The 21,479-nt window shown below is 51.7% G+C and overlaps 7 protein-coding genes across 7 annotated transcripts; 4 read left to right on the top strand and 3 right to left on the bottom strand.

Annotated features, from left to right (window-relative positions):
• Positions 1–1,484: 1,484 nt before the first annotated feature.
• Positions 1,485–2,909, top strand: A1O9_08708 (DnaJ like subfamily A member 2; the record flags this gene model as incomplete). The annotated part of the gene is made up of 4 exons (XM_013402191.1): positions 1,485–1,520; positions 1,576–1,645; positions 1,706–2,530; positions 2,599–2,909. The coding sequence occupies 4 exons, from the start codon at positions 1,485–1,487 to the stop codon at positions 2,907–2,909; spliced, it is 1,242 nt and encodes a 413-aa protein (XP_013257645.1).
• A 3,394-nt stretch (positions 2,910–6,303) lies between these two features.
• Positions 6,304–8,823, top strand: A1O9_08707 (SulP family sulfate permease; the record flags this gene model as incomplete). Its single annotated transcript, XM_013402190.1, has 1 exon — positions 6,304–8,823. One exon carries the CDS (start codon positions 6,304–6,306, stop codon positions 8,821–8,823), a length of 2,520 nt encoding a protein of 839 aa, XP_013257644.1.
• Positions 8,824–10,108: 1,285 nt separating this feature from the next.
• A1O9_08706 (uncharacterized protein) lies at positions 10,109–12,225 on the top strand (the record flags this gene model as incomplete). The annotated part of the gene is made up of 2 exons (XM_013402189.1): positions 10,109–10,385; positions 10,589–12,225. The coding sequence occupies 2 exons, from the start codon at positions 10,109–10,111 to the stop codon at positions 12,223–12,225; spliced, it is 1,914 nt and encodes a 637-aa protein (XP_013257643.1).
• A 257-nt stretch (positions 12,226–12,482) lies between these two features.
• Positions 12,483–14,769, bottom strand: A1O9_08705 (uncharacterized protein; the record flags this gene model as incomplete). The annotated part of the gene is made up of 6 exons (XM_013402188.1): positions 12,483–13,211; positions 13,358–13,511; positions 13,596–13,785; positions 13,873–14,138; positions 14,224–14,392; positions 14,484–14,769. 6 exons carry the CDS (start codon positions 14,767–14,769, stop codon positions 12,483–12,485), a joined length of 1,794 nt encoding a protein of 597 aa, XP_013257642.1.
• A 672-nt stretch (positions 14,770–15,441) lies between these two features.
• A1O9_08704 (uncharacterized protein) lies at positions 15,442–16,668 on the bottom strand (the record flags this gene model as incomplete). The annotated part of the gene is made up of 1 exon (XM_013402187.1): positions 15,442–16,668. One exon carries the CDS (start codon positions 16,666–16,668, stop codon positions 15,442–15,444), a length of 1,227 nt encoding a protein of 408 aa, XP_013257641.1.
• Positions 16,669–17,235: 567 nt separating this feature from the next.
• A1O9_08703 (uncharacterized protein) lies at positions 17,236–19,085 on the bottom strand (the record flags this gene model as incomplete). The annotated part of the gene is made up of 6 exons (XM_013402186.1): positions 17,236–17,262; positions 17,317–17,525; positions 17,576–18,291; positions 18,341–18,471; positions 18,521–18,713; positions 18,838–19,085. 6 exons carry the CDS (start codon positions 19,083–19,085, stop codon positions 17,236–17,238), a joined length of 1,524 nt encoding a protein of 507 aa, XP_013257640.1.
• A 716-nt stretch (positions 19,086–19,801) lies between these two features.
• A1O9_08702 (sterol carrier protein 2) lies at positions 19,802–21,389 on the top strand (the record flags this gene model as incomplete). Its single annotated transcript, XM_013402185.1, has 3 exons — positions 19,802–19,880; positions 20,045–21,001; positions 21,055–21,389. 3 exons carry the CDS (start codon positions 19,802–19,804, stop codon positions 21,387–21,389), a joined length of 1,371 nt encoding a protein of 456 aa, XP_013257639.1.
• Positions 21,390–21,479: the final 90 nt, after the last annotated feature.

The raw sequence follows: 21,479 nt of genomic DNA, 5'->3' as shown, positions 1-21,479 counted from the left end.
CCCAAGATACCCCCTCGGAGTCCAGGAAGAGCCTGGCGGCACCAAAGGAAGGACAGGGAGCAGCAAACATCGTACGTTGGAGGGAGAGACAAAACGTGGAAATTTATTTTCGGATTCTAGTCTACGTTTCCGTTGCGCACTTGGTCTTAGCTCTTGAGCGTTTTCGCGACGATTCTTAGGTGTCTAGAGCCTTGTTCACAGACGTGGAGCGATCCAGAAGAGAAAAATTCAACTTCAATTTCTTTTACAATGACAGGGATGAGTATAACCTAGATTGTTCCAGTGGATATTCCCCATGTTGATCCAGATAGACTGAGAGAGTACGTTGCCGAGCCAGGTGCAATGGAGGCAAACACGGTACCCGCTTTCATTGTGTGAACGCTGTTTTTCGACTCGTGTTTTCTAGAAGTTATATTCAGCGAAGAGGGTGTCGCAGGAGCACATGCACAAATTTGATATAGTTGCAGTAACACAGGTCCCTGATCTTGTCTCACCGCGTCATACAGGGACTCAGACTCGCCATCTTCTTCTGGACCTGGCTATGTAATCATCCGATTGTTTGTCAAGCAACAATGCACACCTACCAGGTCGCCTAAAGGATGAGATGAAGTGTGAATGATTGGGGTGCCACCGAGGGATCAGCCACGCGGCCTTGGCAGCTGCAGGTTTCTACAAAGCCATTTGGTCCTGCTACAAGGTACTGAGTGCTCTGTACGGAGTGAGGCAGGGCATTCACTTGGAGGCAGAACTGCAATTGCCGGATCCATGCCTTTGCTCGGAATACATTGCTTTCAACACACGTCCGAAAGTATCACCATCGGTATTATTCCAAAGAACCACCATGTGCATAAATGCATGCCTAGGGATATCTTGATTATCCTCCGTAAGGCGCTCTGTGCTTGAGTAAGTTACCCCCTGGGTGAGGCGGGGTCGGGGATCGGAGTAAACAATACTCCCCTAGAGGCAGGCAGTCGCAATGCAAAGAGTCGCAAAGAGTCGCAAAGAATCCCATCGAAATCGGGAGATGGCTTGGCATTTTCAGCCTCCTGGCCACACGCCAACCAGAAGGCCGCCTCAGGGCCTGACTACGGAGAATGTAAATTCTGACTGGCAAACTGCGGTCACTCTGAGTTCTAATCCATCCACCCACCACTCAGGCAAAGGCCCCATCTCATCAGAGATCCTTCCAACAAATGCGCCTGTTCTGGCCGAACACCGCATCTCCAGATTTCCAATTTTTAAGTCCGTTCGCCAATTCTCTCTTCTGCAACTCCCCAAGTCACACCCACTTCTGCATTCACGGTCCTAGGTCCTAATCACGACTGTCAATCCTTCTCACACGACTCTCCCCTCTCGTCCAGTCCCCTCCGGAAGCCGTCCCTGCAGGTCTTTCTACTTACACCCTCCGTCCTTTATCCGATAAGCCTTGTCACCCCGTACTCGTCCACTTTCGATACCGGCAACTGAGTGACCACTGTCTCAAGATGGTCAAAGACACCAAATACTACGAAATCCTAGGGGTGAGTTTCTCAATGTGTCTATTGTACTTCAACAGCTTCTCACACACGACCTTAGGTGGAGATTACTGCTACTGAGGCTCAACTAAAGACTGCGTACAAAAAGGGCGCTCTCAAACACCATCCTGGTAAGCGTCCTTGACAAGTGCCCAGCCCCTGGTCCTGTTCAGCTGTCTAACTCGCCCCAGACAAGAATGCACACAACCCCGATGCTGCTGAAAAATTCAAAGACCTCTCCAAAGCCTACGAAGTTCTTTCAGACCCTCAAAAAAGACAATTGTACGATCAATATGGCGAGGAGGGTCTAGAACAGGGCGGAATGGGGGGTGGTGGTATGGCCGCTGAAGACCTGTTTGCACAGTTCTTTGGTGGCGGCTCTGGCTTCGGTGGCATGTTCGGTGGCGGCGGCATGCGCGACCAAGGCCCCAAGAAAGCACGACTCATCCACCACGTCCACAAAGTCTCGCTTGAAGATATCTACCGCGGGAAAGTGTCCAAACTTGCCCTGCAAAAATCCGTCATCTGCTCTGCCTGCGAAGGCCGTGGAGGCAAAGAAGGTGCGGTCAAGACCTGCGCGGGCTGCAATGGTGCTGGTATGAAAACCATGATGCGTCAGATGGGTCCCATGATCCAGCGCTTCCAGACCATCTGTCCCGACTGCCAGGGTGAGGGAGAAAACATCCGGGACCGCGACAAGTGTAAACGATGCGCGGGCAAGAAGACCGTTGTTGAGCGCAAGGTCCTCCACGTACATGTTGACCGTGGCGTCAAGAGTGGGCACAAGATTGAATTCCGTGGAGAGGGTGACCAGGTCCCTGGAGTCCTTCCTGGTGACGTCGTGTTCGAGATTGAGCAGAAGCCGCACGCTCGATTTCAGCGCAAAGATGACGACCTGTTTTACCATGCGGAGATCGATCTCCTGACAGCTTTGGCCGGCGGACAGATATACATTGAACATCTTGATGAGAGGTGGTTGACGGTCAACATCTTCCCCGGCGAACCCATCACTCCTGGTAAGTCTTGCCCGAGTCGGGAGCCGAGACTCGAGAAACAGCTCAGATACTAATATCTCTCTCAACAGGTGCCATCAAAGTGATCAAGGGCCAGGGAATGCCCTCATTCCGACACCACGACTTTGGCAATCTCTATATTCAATTCGATGTCAAGTTCCCAGACAAGGCACAAATACAAAATGTTGAACTTCTAGAGCAGGTTCTTCCTCCACGAATGCAGCAAAAGCTGCCTCCTCAGGACGGAATGGTTGACGACTTTGATCTGGAAGATGTTGATCCTCGTCAGCATGCACGTGCGCGGGGTGCCACTGGAATGGATGAAGATGACGAAGATGGCATCCCGGCGGGTGCCGAGAGAGTTCAATGCGCATCGCAGTAAACCAGCAGTGACCGATGAGATTATGAGACCAGGCAGACGGATGATGATTCAAGCAAACGAAGAGAAGGTGGCGGGCACCAGTCGTGCTTGGCTTCGAGCATTAGCGAGCGTGGGGTTTCCAAAGCATCCGAAGTTCCGAACTTGTCGATCAAGCATTCGCATCTCGTTGGCGTCTGGATAAAGCAAGACCGCACAGGGATTCGAAATGGCGTTTTTCTACGGTGGGAGCCCATATTTCACACGGCCAGGCCAAGGCAATCCGGCTCATGCCGGGTGAGGTGCATGCCAGCTTTGGGTCTGCCAGGATGTGTCTCGAGGCGGTGTGTGGATGGTTAGATAGCCTTGCTTTCGCGCATCATAGACGGATATTCAGGATTATGCTATTGCAAAGGACAGAGGACGTTGTGCTGGACCCGGAAGGGTCACTGGACAGCCCCGGTTGTCTTTCGAGGAGAGACTCGAGTGGGAGATACTCAGCACTGGCACGACGAATACAAACCAAGATGGGATTGACGACCATCGCAGCATGCTTGTCCACTACGTACTGATTAACCACGAGATTTTGAGATGAATGACATCCATTGTGCACAAGACGTCACCGGAGGTTGAGGCTTGATCTGATAAGACCTCCCCCGTACAATCCCTTCAGCCTGTATTCCAGACCTTGGCTCCCAAGGCACCCAAGGTATCCTGTCAAGATCATGCAGTGTGAATCTGACACTTCGGGTCATTATTACTTTGGTGCTTGCGGAAGGCGTCTGCCAAGGATGCTTGATCTCCAAGTACTACAGTAGGAGCTCGGGATGGCCTACCAAGTGCCTGCCTACTCGTAACATTTCACCTTCAGCCATTACTCCGTCTGTGCCTGGCCAAGCAACAGAGTTGGACAAAGATCAAGGAGGTTTCCCGGCGCTATTGCATCAGTCCGAGATGTATCACGCTTCCAATCACAGCCTTTACGAGATATCTCATGTCCAAGGTCGAACTAATTACCTAGGTCGTGTCTCGAATATATGGGGCCCTCAGAAGCGTACAGGAGGAATACGAGGTAGGAACGGGGAGGAGGGCAGAGTGCAAAAGCAAATGGCTGTGGCTCTTTTGATGATGGCACCGTACTCGTAGGTGAGGTGAGATTCGGGCGGGCCTTTGTCGTGCCATCTGCCTACGAGGTGCTGATTAATTACAGGATTCAGTCGAACTGGAATGTGCTTGGCTGTTTGGGTCTTAGGCGGAATCACGTCAACAGCAACACCGAAGAGTGAGAGAGGGCAAGATGTCTGATTGGTAGGGAATCAAGGTGCAGAGAGAGGGGGGTGGCGGTGTTGTCACCGCCTTTGCCTTGCGGTTTGGCTGCATATGAGGTTGGGGTATGAGGTATGAGGTGTGTACGGTATGTATGAGGTGTGTACAGTATGTATGAAGTGTGAGGTGTGAGGTGTGTACAGTATGTATGAGGTATGAGGTATGGGCGGCGTCCACACACACGGAGTCTTTACCCTTGTTGGGCGCTGGGATGGAGCCACGCTGCGGCGGCACTGGCACTCAGCGGGTCCCCTGGCTCCAGACAAACTCACCGACCCAGGAGACGACACTTGTGACCCTGTAAGAATAATTATTTAACTGGAGCCGACCCCTCCCGACCTACGCATTGATTAAAAATACTACAAGAGCACGTCATATTGCTCCTGTGAGAACCTGGCTTCGTGAAACGCCTCGTGGTCTTTCAGCTTTCAAAAAGGGTGTGTTGCAAGTGGCAACCCATCCACTGCCACCGGGTGTCAGGTTCAAGTTGGGCTCACTACCGACCATCCCAGGTCTCCCCCGTATTGCTGAAGAGAGGTGTAGCGGTCTGGCGGTCTGGCGGTCTGGCGGCCCGGCTGTGCACAGTACTCTGGACGAAATGTGCTGATGCCCCTTGAGGCAGGGCGTGGGACCTGCGCCCATCCTTAATCGCCTAACCTCAGGTGGGCGTGTTTAGCGCACTGCATGTCCCTGGGACATGTAAGCACGGTGTATTCGGTAGTCAGTTACCTCAAAGCTACCTTAAAGGTACCCGAGACACTCCTGACGGGGTACAGCATTTTCCATGCCCCTAGAATGGCCACATGGCAAGCTTCAATTCTGGACCCGGTGCAAGATACAGATACATGCTCTTGGAAAGCAAACTCGCGCACGGTAGTGCTGTGCTTGTTTTTCGCAGCCTGGCATCTGGCATGTTGACTCTCAAGCTCCCAGCTCAACTTCCCCCCCCCCAGATTGCCTCCTTCCACTGCCAAGAATGGTGTCATACAATTTTACCCTAATACAAGGTTTCTTCCGAATCTGGATGCCTTAATTCCCACCCACAATCGCATCAGCCGCAATTGTGATGAGCAACGAGCATGGCTTTCTCCTACAGCTACTCGTACCTTCTCCCACGCGTGCTACCGGCGCCCGCATCTCCGACCTTGGAGCTTGATCGCTCAAGGCTAGTTAGTCGCATGTGCAGTCCCTACATTGATCTATCTCAAATCTCCCCCCGATTCGTCAAACAACCGATTGCACCATCGCCCTCGCCCTCGCCCTCGCCCTCGCCCTCGCCCCATCACCATCCCATCCTGCCCGTCTCAGTGCCTTTTCTTCATTTCGCTGGCGTCCGAAGTGCCTTGTAAGAGTCGTACTGCTTCCATGGACATGGAAAGTCTGTGAGATCCTTGGGCTTCACCTCGGCGGGGTCCAGATCTCGTATTTCGTCAATCAGCATCCTTCCGATATCCAGCCAAGTTGAGCATCTCGCTTGGCCCCAGGGATCTACAAGGTGTTGCCATCCTCACCCGGGGGCGAACATATAAACCTTAGACCCCTTCCAACAATCACATCATAACGAGGTCATCATCTCCATTCTTGCGAGGAAAACTCTGAGCCGACTATACCAGCACCTCTCAACCCCCGTGCTTTGGGATTCCCATCGCGTCGTCAGAGTACTACACCTTCATCACCCGTTTCCGAAGGACCAACGGGCTCCGATCAGCCTTTATCTACCCTAATCACAGTCTTACCGCTCGACAAGCTCTTCTCCGGACCTCGAGCTGCTTTTCACGTCTCGACTAGCTTGCTCCTTCAGGACTTTACACGGGCCTAAGGCGTACCCTGGTCCCATCCCGCCAATCCAATCCGCAGCCCTGCTGATTCCTCGCCTTGGCAATCACCACTTCTCCCTACACGGCAGCCACCGTACGGTACCACCAACCACGCTGCGAAGGCCCTAAATAACAACAAAGATCTGCCCTGTCAGCCCCCTTTCTTGTTATCATTCTTGAACTCGGTACCACCACTTGCAACCCAGACGCAAAGCTGCTGCTTGAGTGTTGAAGCACATATTCAGGTCTTTCTAGACCACCCGAGTCGACCAGCCATGGCCTCAACCTCAACCAAGGTTGGCCACTCTTTGGCCAGAGTGCTTGGTATTGATATCAACCAGAACCAAGAAAAGGACGATGCCATCACACGAGGCGAATCCACCTATTCCGTCAACACCGCCGATACCTATGTCGAGGAGGAACCTCATACCATTGACTGGCTGAAGGACCTTGTCCCTGACAGAAAACAAGTCGTCAGCTACATCTGGAGCCTGTTCCCTTTCACTCACTGGATCTTGCGGTACAATCTTCAATGGTTTTTCGGAGATCTGGTCGCCGGTATCACGGTCGGCTGCGTTGTTGTACCCCAGGGCATGGCTTATGCCAAGCTGGCCGAATTGCCTGTTGAGTTTGGACTGTACTCCTCCTTCATGGGTGTCCTCATCTATTGGTTTTTTGCGACGTCCAAGGATATCACGATCGGTCCCGTTGCCGTCATGTCGACCATTGTGGGCAATGTTGTCAACAAAGTTGCCATTGAGCACCCCGAAATCCCCGGCTACGTTGTGGCCTCTGCACTTGCCATTATCTGTGGTGCGATTGTCGCCTTCATTGGCCTGATTCGCGCGGGATGGATTGTTGACTTCATCCCCTTGACCGCCATTTCAGCCTTCATGACTGGCTCCGCCATCAGCATTGCTTCGGGTCAAGTCCCCACCATGATGGGTATCAAGGTCACAGGATTCAACACTCGCGACCATACTTATATGGTCATCATCAACACGTTGAAATATCTCGGACACACCAAGATTGATGCTGCTATGGGCTTAACCGCCTTGTTCCTCCTATATCTGATCCGATATGGCTGCGCATTTTTGGCCCGGAAGAACCCCAGCAGAGCAAAGACTTTCTTCTTCATCTCCACCCTCCGGACAGCTTTCGTCATCCTTCTCTATACCATGATCAGCTGGTTGGTCAACCGACACCATCGTGAGAAGCCTATTTTCGCAATCCTGGGCAAGGTGCCACGAGGTTTCCAACATGCAGCAGTGCCAACCGTTAATACAGAGATCATCAGCTACTTTGCTCGCGAACTTCCTGCCTCCGTCATTGTCTTGTTAATTGAACACATCGCTATCTCGAAGTCCTTCGGTCGAATCAACAATTATACCATCAATCCTTCCCAGGAACTTGTTGCTATTGGTGTCACCAACCTCTTGGGTCCTTTCCTTGGTGCCTACCCGGCGACAGGTTCTTTCTCCAGGACTGCTATCAAATCCAAAGCTGGCGTCAGAACTCCATTTGCTGGTGTCATTACTGCGGTTGTGGTTCTTTTGGCCATCTACGCTCTTCCCGCCGTTTTCTTCTACATACCGAGTGCCTCGCTGTCAGGCGTCATTATTCACGCTGTGCTTGACCTGATCACTCCACCCAAGACAGTCTACCAATTCTACCGCGTCAACCCTCTAGAGGTCATCGTGTTCTTCGCCGGAGTTTTCGTCACTATTTTCTCTTCCATCGAGAATGGTATTTACACTACTATTTGCGTCAGTGTGGCTATTTATCTCTTCCGCGTCGTCAAGGCTCGAGGACACTTTGTTGGTAAAGTCAAGATTCACTCCGTCATTGGTGACCATTTGTTGGAAGATAAATTCCACGATGGACGCCGAGCGTCGGATGAACGTGACGAGCGCAACATCTTCTTGCCACTGGACCATGGCGATGGCTCAAACCCAGACATCAATGTTGAATCGCCCTACCCTGGTATCTTTATCTATCGTTTCAGTGAAGGCCTCAACTATCCAAACGCAAACCACTACACAGACTACTTGGTCGAATACATCTTCAAGCATACCCGTCGAACGAACCCCGACTCCTGGCCACGTCCTGGTGATCGACCCTGGAATAATCCCGGCCCTCGCCGAGGTCAAGTGGAACAAGTCAATGACGGCCTTCCCACATTGAAGGCCATCATTCTAGATTTCTCCACCGTCAACAATGTTGACGTGACAAGTGTTCAGACCCTGATTGATGTCCGCAATCAACTTGATCGCTACACCACTCCAGACGTGGTTCAATGGCATCTTGCCTCCGTCAACAACCGCTGGACCAAGCGTGCACTTGCTTCAGCTGGCTTTGGCTATCCCACCCTTCCAACTGAGGAGTATGCCCGATGGAAACCGATTTTCAATATTACAGAAATCGGGGGTAGCAGTTCTGCTGCTGCTGCGGCAGAAGCGGAAACGAACAGAAGGCTGTCGCATGCGCGTGACGAGGAAATTGGCCGACCTTTGAGCAAGTCCGAGAATATCGCGGCCAGCAAGCTTCGTGATGACTCCAGCTCTGGCAGTAACCACGACATTCAACGGCAACTCAGCAATAGCAAGGCATATCACAGGACCAACGTGTCGAAGAAGGCCGTCGTTCACAGCCTCAACCGCCCTCTCTTCCATATTGACCTGACAAGTGCGCTGGAATCTGCCATCGCCAATGTCCAGGCACAGGAGAGAAGTCGAGGCGAGCAATTCCTGTCTAGGAACAGGGAAGTCGAAACTGACATCCCCATCGAAAAATAGAGTATTCGGCAGCGTGTATGGTGTTCGGTTTGACAGCATGATATCGGTCCTTTTCCGGATTTGACGACATTTGAGCCCCCCCTCCAAGAACTAGAACTTTTTTTACCGGATGGGATATGATTATTGGCGATACACCAAAGATGGTGCTACCATGAAAGCACTATAATACAGGAGGCGAGACATTCTTAGAAGAAACCCATTTGTGTGGGATATAGGAGACGAATTCTACGAATTGATCGTGGAGTGTCATTGGCTGTAGGACCCAGCTATATATGAACTGAGACAGCAACAATTCGTTGCATTATACCGTCTTACGAGATTAGACTCGTGGCAGTAAGAAATATTGACCACTGATGTACCGTATATGTCTTACAAGGTCACAGATAGGTGGGCCAGAATGAATGTGGCTTCAACCATTCTCTGACCTACCACGTGGGTGTCATTCTACTTTCCCATGTCGATCAACAATGTGGGTATTCATGCAGCATCGCATCGAGTACTGAGTTGTCCGTACTGGCACCCCTGGTGCCTGGTATGTACAAAATCACTGACTAATGCTCCATCCCACATACTGAGGTCACGTGTGTCGTACACTCCACTCCCTTTCTGCCTAACAAACAATCAGTTGATTAGTAGTTCATTAGCGTTTCCCCGTTCGGCAGGAGCCATCATCCCGTTATCAAGGCTTTTATCTTTCGACTTCATTCAATCTGTGCATCCCCACAAACCTCACCACTGAACCATTGTCTGCCACTAAAAGAAGGCAAGCGGCCTACTCTATCGGATAGCCCTGCTAGCGAGATACTATGACTCCTCGTTTTACATCATGGTGTCGCATGCGGCTCTCCATGCGTGGAGCTATCGCACAAGCGCCCCGGGAGACGGAGTCATTCTTAACGCGTACCTATGGACGTCAACCCTGGTTCAGCTTCTGCTCCACGCACTATCCATGCAAAGAAGCACCCACAGCTCGTTCTAACCAGGAGTTCCATGAGCTAGCCAGTATGAATTCTCTGCAATAGCACACTTGGAGATAAGAGATTCTCTGAATTGCCTAAACACAATCAGAGACATCAGTCACCATCATCCACCATGCTTCCGTGCTCGACCGAGTCTTTCGGCTTCGACGTCCATGTCCGCTCACCCTGCAGATCTGTTGTGTTACCCTGCCGTGATGGCTAGCATAAAGCTCCCCAGCTAGGGACATGGTTTCACCTTCCACTCCATGTTGATTTGATTCCCCCGGCCGAGACCTCCTTTCCTGTGTGTGATCGCCTCTACCAAGATGCTATTTAACGCCAGGTATCATTGGGCGGCTCTTGTCAGCCTGGTCACTCTTTGGTGGCTTTGCGCTGGAGGAGAAGCACAACTCGTCTCGACGGGCTTTTCGGTCTCCTTCAACGATGTCTACTATTATATCTCTCCATATTCTGTTGGCAATGTCTCGGTAGACCCTGCCGTGCTCAGTACTGCGTCTGCTGTACATGGCTTCTATCCTGTCACCGTAATCCAAGCGGATATTGGGGTTAGCGGAATCAGCTCGGTGGTCGAGAACTTTACGAGTATGGACGATGTGTTTCAGGAGGCATTCTTGCAAGGCAAGTGGACTCTTTCATGCGTTACACTCGATTCAAAACAGATACACATGATGTGTTCTGTGATAGCCTTGCCGAATACTCAGGAAGACAAGCATGGAGAAGCTTCAGATAATGCATCCCGCACATCCAGCTGACCCCTCCCTTAGCCGTACTACTACCAAATGCAGTGACAGGACAACTCACATCTCCAGAGAACATCACATTCAACATCTTAGCTCTTGATTCAACTACCATTCCGAGTGGACCGTATTTTCTAGAATCATCCACTGGGTCCCTTTACCCGACCTATCGACTGTACTCCGACTTTACGGGTTCATTCTCTGAGCCGTTGTTGCAGACTCCCGACGGCACATTCACAAGTCTCAGTGCACAGATCCCTGGTACGGCATCTGTGACCATTGGTGTTCCATCACGCCTCTACTACACTCGCACAGAGGATCAACCACTGGCTGGCGTTCGCATCGCCGTCAAGGATATCTTCGACCTCGCGGGTGTGAGGACATCCAATGGAAACCGAGCATGGTGGAGTCTCTACCCTCCTGCCAATGTTACAGCACCGTCGATGCAACGCCTGGTCGATGCGGGTGCCATCATCGTGGGAAAGCAGAAACCTTCACAGTTCGCAAATGGTGAGCAAGCCACGGCGGACTGGGTTGACTATCATTCCCCCTTCAACCCTCGAGGAGACGGATACCAGGATCCATCCTCCTCATCCTCTGGCGCTGGTGCTTCAATTGCCGCCTACGAATGGCTAGACATTGCTGTGGGCTCTGACACAGGAGGATCTATCCGTGGACCGGCGGCAGTTCAAGGACTCTTCGGGAATCGACCTTCGCATGGTCTGGTCGAACTGACGCATGTTATGCCCTTGTCGCCGACTCTTGACACCGCAGGCTTCCTCGTTCGAGATCCATACCTCTGGGACATTGCCCAAGCCGTCCTCTACGACACTAACTACACCTCCACTGACCTCGCGGTACCGATAGCGTGGCCTACCAAGATCTACACATGGAGCTATCCCAGCAACGCCTCCGAGTCCAACTCATCAGCGCTCCTTGTTTCATTCGCATCCAAACTCGCGACCTCCATCAACGCAACCATTTCACCAGTCAACATCACGAGCCTGTGGAGCAACTATACCCCTCCGACCATATCTAACATCGACATCCCCATCGCCGGCCCGCTCTCCTCCTTCCTCAACCTAACATACGCGATCCTCATCTCAAAGCAACAAACCGCACTCGTCCGCGACCACTTCTACGCCGACTATGCCGCACAGCACCAAGGACGCACGCCATTCGTCGATCCCGCCCCCCTAGCCCGCTGGGCCTTCGGGGACTCCTACCCGGCCAGCGCCGTGACAGACGCCATCGCCAATAAAACCGTGTTTATGGACTGGTTCAACTCCGAGATCCTACCACGTGGTGGCCCTAGCGGGCCATGCAGCGACGCAATCTTCCTATACGTAGGCAGCACGGGCGGCGATGAAGACGTCAACACTCGCAACGAATACATCAAGCCGCCGCGCCCGCCCGTTGGGTTCAGTGCAGGACGTCTTAGCGTCTTCTCCGAGGCGCCGGACAGCGTATTTCCGCTCGGCGAGACACCGTACTACTCGAACGTGACGCACCATGAGGAGTTCCTGCCTGTTGCGGTTGACGTTATGGTGGCGAAAGGCTGTGATGCGCTGCTGCCACGGTTGGCGCAGAAGTTGGTCCAAGAGGGGATTATTGAGGTACCGAAGACGGGCAGGTCGGGGGTTGATGGCGGGGAGGTCTTGTTGAAGAGGAGGGTTGGTGTCTAAGGGGGGTTAAAAACACTCCAGTTAAAGCAATAGTTAAGGCGGTTAGATCAAGATGATAGATGTCGACCTGGATGTGCTCATTGAATACTGTTCTCATACTGGCCGGATGGGCGATCAGGAAGTTCTAAGAAATCCTGGTGAAACAATTCGAGAAAAGCTAAATCACATGAAAGAACCAATCAATTGAGCAACAGGGCTCGAATGCCAAATCCCAAAGGCCTCTCGCAATCCAGCATTTTTAGATCCGCCAGAAGTTCTCAGATGTCAATCAAAGGAACAACCAAGGCACTGGGGGTGTCCGGCCCAAAGTGCAGAACATGCCTCCCTTTATTCTGGGACAACTCGGCTCCTCTCAGAGGCGGGAACTCGGCGAGCGTCATGGGATGCCCGCTGACCTTGAGGAGGAGCGACTCGCCGGGCTCGAATGCCATGCCCGTCTGCCACAGTCCGATGTCCAGCTCGACGATCTGGCCCGGCAAGATGGGGTCGCGGCGCGTGTAGTCGTGTTCGGGGAACTCGGGCGTGGATTCTGGTGCGGACAGGGCGCGGTGGCTTGCGCGCAACGCGCCGCTGGGGCCGAGGTAGCGCAGCGGGTTCACCACCGGGACCTCGGAGTCGGGGATGGGCGAGTCCTGTGCTGGGATGGTCAGTTGTTGGAGGACGGCGCCGGACCGGTCCACTTTGCGCAGCTGCAGCCAGATGTCCATGTCGTCGTGGCCTGAGTCGGGCGGCGTCGACATGAAGAGCTTGGCGCGCGCCGAGCCGACCAGGTACGCGGAGGAGGCGAATATGTGTTGGAAGCCGAGTTCTTCGTCGTCGTCGTCCATCTGTAGGAACGGCACGTCGGATTGGTAGGACAGTGTCGTGTCGGCGCTGCTGTCGCTCGGGAGTTGGTGTTGGAGGCTGCCGTCGGCACGCAGGTAGAGCGTCTTGTACTCGGTCGAGGGGATGGGCCAGTCTGGGACGATGTGGTTCAAGATGGGTTCCTAGGAACAAGTGAGGCGGTTACTATGTATATCTCTCATCATGATTCACCAGTCATTTGGCCGGATATGCAGGTGCAACCTAGACACGGCGCGGCGCCGTCTTCCAGGACAAAAGAGAAATTGAAGGGGATGTCTTCCTGACTGACCTTGTTATATCGGTAGATGGAAACTCGGACTTTGGGAGTTTCCTCCCATCCGTTATCGATGCCTTTGGTGTATCGATCGAGGAACTTCTGTAACTCGTCGTTGGTCTCTTTCTGGTAGAGATCGTGCCATTCTTGCGTCGCGTGGACTCGGAGCCTAAGCGACATGGCACGCGCGGTGCCCAGATTAATGTCTGTTCCTGACTAGGCACCAAGACGTATTGTCTTATGGCTGGCTTACCATTTGTGCTGACTCTGCGCTTCTGTGAAGCCCCGGAAGGAGCCGAACGTGTGGAGTCCCGTTGAGAAGGAGGCCAGAGCGTAGATGGGAACATTGATATTGCTGACATTGGCGCGTTTGTCGGCCCAGTAGTCGTTCATCGATGGGTACTTCTCAATCATCGACGCCACGTCCTCCTGAGTCCCATTACCTGATGCTTGTCAGTGAGGCGCTGACTACTTAACAGTATGTAGATGATACATGTCCATTGCTTCGAGTAAAGACTGGTGTTGAAAACACTCACCGAAAAGCATACTGCCAACAAACCTGAGAAATGCTTTGGATGGAACTCCTCCGCGACAGACAAGCTCACGATAGACGTCCGAAGCACCTTCAAACGGAGCGATGCATTTCAAGTGTGGAGGCCGCTCAGCCGCGATGAACCACTGTGCCATTCCAAGCCACGAGTTTCCCACAAACGCAATGCTTCCATTGCACCATTCCATCTTGGCCAACTCCTCCGTCACATCGTAGCCGTCTCTTCCCTCCTGGGTTCCCCACCAGCTGTTTGGACCCTCTAAGTCAGTCTTGTTGGATCTCTTGCTATGGGACACACTCAGTGTTTGAGTGACGGAGATCCAAAACGTACGGGAGACTGCCTCCTTCCGAGTCCCATGAGCCTCGCACGTCAACATTGACAATGGCGTAGCCGCGTGCTGTCCATTCCGCTGGATCGGGGGCTTCGAACTTTTCATACTTGGAAAGCTTGGACTGAGGAATGCCCACTCGTCCCGGCACGAGATCTAAGTGGAAGAATCCTACAGACGGCGCAAAAGGTCAATCGAGTTCAAACCCAATTCAGCTGTCATACAGTGGGGTTTCTTTGTTAGTGTAGAGCAGCGTTTGTACCTCTGCCAGACTTCCCATAGGGGCTCCACGCGACGAGAGCAGGGACTTTCTCGTCGGAATCAGCAGGGCGGAAGATATCTGCTCTGATTCGAGCCCCATCACGCAGAGAAATCTTCACATCTTTCTCGAAAATGGTGTTTGCTTGGAATGAAGCGTAGCCCGGGCCTTTACTATGGCCCTTGGGTAGCGTCGTCGTCCTCGAATCGGCATTGTCGTAGTTTGGATCCTCTGGACAGGGCCGAAGGCTGATTTGGATGACGTCGATTGACCCTACCTTTAGTGGCATTCTGGATGAGAGAGCGATGGTTTCGATGCTGCTACATAAGAGAGCGAGTATTTATTGCCCTTTTCCAAGGCAGAGCGCGTGTCGTCCTCCCCTCAACTTCTTATGTCCTGTCCCAAAGCTCAGGCGAGCTGCGGCGAGACGCATTGCATGGCGCCAGGAGTTTGTGGGGAAAGTGTTCACGTTGTGCGGGACCTAACTTGGACGACCTCAAGTGTCCGGGCCTGAGGGGTTGAGGGGCCGCGATTTCAGCGGGCGAACTCCCCCTCCCCCGGGAGAAGAACGATTACAAGTTTCAATCGGGCTGGCCTCTTGAGATGTCCGAGTATTATTGTTTGGCGCGGAAGTAGATTAAATGCCGAACACATTAAGGTTCGCGTTCAAACAAAGTGTTCCCCGCCTGCCCACCTGGTGGGACGTCCGAGGAAATCTGCTACGGTGTACCAACACTTGCACCAGTAATAGCATTGTGCGAAGCAAGAAGTCTGAAGGTGAAGGAACCTGATGGATGCGATGGGTCTCGAAACCTCGTCTATGTTCGACGATATCTAGCTATCGAAGACATGGACTATTAAAGGCAGCTAAGCAGACCGCGCACGTTTTTCTAGCCCCCTGTACATCTTCTCTCTCATGTTTCCTTACAGCTGGACCATGTCAATCTCATCTCGTTCGTTTTCACTTACTTGCAAGTAACAATGCACGAAGATCGATCTCCAACCAAGCAACCTTCCACTTGGGGACACCGCCCAGTTTCTCCATAACCCTGCGACTCCCGATATTAGACTGCGCTGAGTCCGCATGTCCATAGTAGACGCCTTGCTTGCTTTGTGAGATCATCCTGCCTCTACATAGTAGTCCCTTGCCTACCGCCACAGCTAGGTTCCTACCCCGGTGCTCCGCTTCTGTGTGGAGGCTGGAGATGCTGCCGTCCTTGGAGAGAAACCCCCAGCCGATTGGGGTAGGATTGTCCACAAAAAACAGGCCAAGGGACTCCATCTGATAGAGCAAGGCAAGTGTACGCGGGATCGGTGTCCGATCGAGCACCATCTGGAGATGCTCGCGCCGCATGTCCGCGAGATAGTACCCCTCGGGCAGGCTGACTTCGCGATTGATGGTCGCGTCTTGAGTATCCTGTGGTCCCAAAGTAGGGAGACTGAAAACATACTTGAGATAACTGGGATCGATCCTGGTTCTGGCAGTATTATCAAAATATCGCCATAGAACTTCGTGGACCGTTCCGAAGAGCACCTTGTCCCGTGAGTATGGGATAGAGAGGTATTTCCCCGTGCGTTGGAGTTCGAGCCAGTCTTCATTTGGAGTGGTTGGCTGGCAAGGAACGAGATCTGTGTATATGTAGCGGAAAAGTGTGTTAAACAACTCCTCATGAATTTGTGCGTGTGGATCGCCCTCACCATCGAGTGATGCAGCAGGTGCGATTGAGGACGTCTCTGAAACCGTGGCTGATGCTTCTTCTGACACGGAAGGTAGGTCTGTCACAGACGAAGAGAAATAGCCAACTCCGGGATGCTCCCAGCTTGCGTATACCCAGACTTGTGTTTGGCCTTGTGTGCTCAGGTCGATGTGCGCCGCAAGCCATGGCAAGGCTGTTCCTGGAGATGAATCTTCATGGAGCCACGAGTCAAGCCAACCACGGACATGAGCATCCTCCGCAGCAGACTCGGCGTCATTCAACGCGGCGGGTTCATGATTTTGCCCGGGAACAACGGCAGCAACGAAGATTCTTGATGTTTCCGAAAGCGGATGATTGAGGTGGAATTCTATCCTCCTTGCCAGTGGGAGAGTATAAGGAAGTTCTGCCACCAGTCTTGCTTGGAGGAGCACCACCTGAGACGGCGAGAGGGTGCTATGTCGGTTGATATCTGGGGAAAGCCGCCCAGTCATTGTGATTGAAGAGCACTACCAAAGTCCTCTGTAACAAGACAAGTTTGATTGGCGAACTCGCACTTAAGTTTGATCCCAGCAAATAAATACCTAGTTAGATACATCAAGCTCTACATCAACCAAACGCTCAAGCCAATCTGTTATTATTGAACAACATTACACCTAAAGTACCTTGGGGCACCGAGTGATATGTCGGAGATAGGATAATGGTATACGGAGTACTCCGTATAGTGTGATGGACTAAATTAAGGTTGGTAGCGAACGGGTTCTTGGCGAGGCTACTTAATCTAAACAACACATTATTGAGTTCTTTATTGCCATACAAATTTGTCCACACACCTTAGCGAGCTGGTCACCATCATGCAGCGCTCTCTTTATGGCTGGTTTCCAAAACTGAAGAAATGCTGAGGTATGACTGGACCTACGAGGACCTAGTGCTCACTCTATGCAAGGGGCCATCGAGTTTAGGCTTCCAAGTAGAGGCCATTTTCCAACACTGCCGTATCCGGCTCACCGTTGAGCTATCAAAGCCTTCCTCGCTTGCAGGTGGGCCTTTAGACGTGAATGCTAGTATACGTACCGGAATTGAGGATTCTATGAAGCGCTGTATCAGTGTTGAAACTCATCATGTTGATCTCGAGCTCGTACCTTTTTGTCAGTCACATCGTCATCGTAGGCATGCTCATATGCCTCGCTGATACCTGCTTCATCACGACGCTTATTTTCCCAGACGCAAATGGATCGGTACACTAGGGATAAAACTGCAGATGCAACTGCAGTACCCACGACAGCCTGAAAGCCAGGACCATATCGAGGCGCGTCTTTGTCTTTGTAGAGGAGAGGTCCAGTGAATTGGCCTAGAGAGAGTCAGAACCATTAAGTGAGCTTTTCCTGACGGCACGAATACCTAGGCAGTATCCCAAGTGGATTCCGGACGAGCTGATGACTCGCTTAGTATAACCAGCGGCATTGGCAATCGAAAGACCCATCAACAAACCCCATGCACAAGTGAAACCAGGCAGAATGTAGCAGGCAAAGAGAAGGCCGCCCAGGTTACTAGTTGGCAGCTTCCATAAAAGGCTTGCTGCTACAACTGTGACCAACTGAGCAACAAAAATTATGTAGCACCTCGCATTCTTCACCTTATAGGCCAAAAAGGTGGTACCAACGATGCAGATACCAATAAAGATTCCTCCAGGTGAAAGATAGAGGAGAGTCTTGAATACGCCAACTTGGAAACCGACAGCTACAATGAGAGGAACAAAGGCATTCACAGGGCCAGCGGCGATCATACTGAGGTAACCCATGGCCATGACAAGCCAAAACTTCTCATCTCTCACCAATTCTAGGGCATGTGCTTTCTTGAAATGAAGGTTTCGGACGCCTGCGTTATTGACTCGTAACCGTGCGACAGCGATATATCTTTCTCTGTCAGTCAAACCTTTGGCTCGGATTGGATCCGGTGGCATGAAAAAGAAGATGACGAACGCCCACGATATGGTCATGGCACCACCAACCAGGTACATGTATTTCCAGGGCTTGAGAGATCCATTGATATGGCCTAAGCCCCAGTTTATTGGGAAACCAATAAACGAGACGAAAGACGAGGCCGAAAACCAAATCCTAAACACCTTAGGTCCTGTTTAGACATGAAGTTAGTGGCAAGACTGACCCGATCTTGAGAGCTTGCTCGTCCTTCTTGTAAAATTGGCCGACGACAAGCATAAAAATTGGACTAATGCCAGCCTCGAGAGCACCCAAAAAAAATCGCTGAGCGTATAGGCCTTTATAGCTCGTGCATACCTAAAATGTCATCACAATCAATATTCTCTTCGGAGGTTTCTACTCATACTGGCGTGAGAATGAAACAGGTACCCCAGACGAAGACCAAGCCTCCGGCAACTCGCTCGACAGGATATCTCTGTGCCAATCGAGAAGCTGGGTATGCACCGGCGATAAACCCCAGGAAGAATATGGCGGCCGCAAATGAGTAGCGGTTTCCTGTCAACTGCAGGTCCTCACGGAGTCCGAAAATGGCCTGTTCACTTACACTGAGCCATGACTTTCGATATAGAAATTGCCCTGAACACTCACCGCCAAAGATATCATCGCTACCGTTGTGTTACTGGAAAGAAAACACCATCATGGATGACTGCGCATAGTATGGACCGACTCATACCTTTGTCATAGTACTGCATAGCGTATGTTACGCAGAGAATGGGCAGCAGACGCCTGTCGATCTTCCTCCGCAGCTTCTTCTCCTCCAGAGGCTCCCAAGTTGATGGACCACCATAAGCAGCGATAACTTTCAATGCTTCATCGTTGCGGACATTGTCGACCTCGAACTTCTCCGCCTCGGGAGTATTACTCGAAATCTGTTCCTCATGAACTTCCTCAGCCTTGTCAATATTCGCCATGATAGGGTGCAGGATTTGGGTACGTTTAGTAATCAACCTAAAGAAGCGGGTTTGACCTCTTCACCGGTGGAACCCATCACGATTTCTTTGAACAATCTTTTGAAGATGGATCGGCTTCTTGGCCGGCTATGCAAACGACCTCGGGGCGGAGTCTCCACTATTCCATACCACAGACCCCCGGAATCAAATTCGATAGACCCTTCACGAGGCTATGCCAGGAAAAGCGACCGCCAATCTATGTCGCTAGGCCTAGCCCAATATACTCCGCACTATGGTGGTTGTTCGTGGATCTAACCAAGCATAGCTAACTAGCAACTGGGTGGTAATATTCCGACATCCACCAAATCACCTTTCTTGTAGATCACGTTGTTGAACAGGTTGATGTGCATAAAGGTGGTAAGAGAGTTGCAAATGGAATGGAAGCCTCGGCCGCGCACGGCAATGCAAATTCATAACATTCTCGCCACGTTGAAAAGTGTGCGGTGATATGAAGCATGCAAGAAGCCGATGATGGCCGAGGGACGTAGTTCATTTGTGCCGATACAGAGCATGCGTGTTCATTATTATTTCCGCCTCAAATCGAGAGGTTGCATTTAGCAATCATTCAAAACCGCCAGTTCTCTCCAAATAGTATGAACCACTTGATCAGTCTCGTGTTCTCGGAAATCCCTGTCTCACTCTACCCTCAGAAAATTTAGTATTCAAGCGCCGCCACAATGGTCAAGAATCCGGGTCCAGTATACGTTCTCGGGGTGGGAATGACCAAGTTCATCAAGCCCAGGGGCAAGGTTGACTGTAAGTTCCTGATCTCGATGGCCAGGTTGGATCATTGCTAACTACCTATTCTGTCGACAGACACAGAAGGTAAATCTCCCGCAGCTGGCCACTAATGGTCTCGAGGGCCCATTGAAGTGCATGTGTCTTTGAATGCGTGGTCCTTTGCACTAACAACAATCCAGTTGGCTTTGAAGCCGGTATCAAGGCAATGCTTGATGCTCAAATCTCGTATGATGAGGTCGACCAGGGCATTGGCTGCTACGTATACGGCGACTCTACCTGTGGTCAGCGAGTCTTTTATCAATTCGGGATGACTCAAATACCTATCTACAATGTCAATAGCAACTGTTCCACGGGGAGTAGTGGTTTGAACATGGCTAGACAAAGCATCGCTTACGGTGCAGCTGATTGTATTCTTGTCGTTGGCTTCGAGAAAATGGCCCCCGGCAGTCTGAAGGGCCATTTCGAAGACCATGCGAGTCCTATGGAGACTACCCTTCACGTCGTGCAAGAGACAAAAGGTATTACAAATTCTCCTTTCGCCGCACAAATGTTCGGCAATGCGGCCCAAGAATATATCGAGAAATACGGCGCGGACGCGAAAGATTTCGCAGAAATCAGTCGTGTCAACCATGAACACAGTACACGAAATCCTTACGCACAATTCCAGCAAGAGTACACGCTAGATGAGGTCCTTAAGTCACCTATGATCCACCCACCCATGACAAAGCTTCAGTGCTGCCCGACTTCTGATGGTGGGGCAGCTGTCGTTCTCGTTTCCGAAGCTTTCTTGAATAAGAGACCCGGACTCAAGGCTCAAGCAGTTCAAATCATTGGCCAGCAGCTGGGTACAGACTCTCCCGAGCTATTTAGCAAATCTGCGATTGATCTTTGTGGATACCATATGACAGAATATGCTGCGAAGGAGGCTTTCGGGCAAGCTAAGATTACGCCAGACGATGTGAGCGTGGTTGAACTGCACGACTGCTTTAGTGCCAACGAGATGATTTTGCTCAACTCGCTCGGGTTGGCACCCAAGGGAAAAGCGCACGAGCTTGTCCGTGCGGGTGGAATTACGTACGGCGGTAAATACGTGGTTAATCCATCAGGAGGCTTGATCTCGAAGGGCCATCCTCTCGGTACATCTCTTTCTTCGTTACTACCGTGAACATGAGCTGACGAAGCATTTTAGGCGCGACTGGACTTGCCCAATGCGCGGAGCTGGTCTGGCAACTACGAGGCTGGGCTAACAACCGCCTTGTCAAGGACAAGGAGACCAGATACGCCCTCCAGCAGAACCTCGGACTAGGAGGTGCATCCATCGTCACAATCTACAAGCGTGCGGATAACAAAGCAGCTCGACCTGTCTCAGACTCAGAAGTGGCCAGGATCACGGGGCTTGGATATAACCCGGCCACACAGGCCAAAGGGTTCACGAAAGAACAGGTCGAACGCACAGTTTCGCAGAAGAAGTTCTCTAAATACGCCCTGATGGATATTGGAGAGAAGGTTCTAGCGAGGTTCTAGTCAAGGGAAAGGGACAGCTCTTATGGAAGGCGTATAGGCGTAGATAGTATCACACCTACTACCTGTATTGCAGGGGCTGCTTTATTCTGA

Source organism: Exophiala aquamarina (assembly GCF_000709125.1).
Source record: "Exophiala aquamarina CBS 119918 chromosome Unknown aczIA-supercont1.8, whole genome shotgun sequence".
Classification (NCBI taxonomy): domain Eukaryota; kingdom Fungi; phylum Ascomycota; class Eurotiomycetes; order Chaetothyriales; family Herpotrichiellaceae; genus Exophiala; species Exophiala aquamarina.
This window is presented reverse-complemented; position numbering and strand designations above follow the sequence as displayed.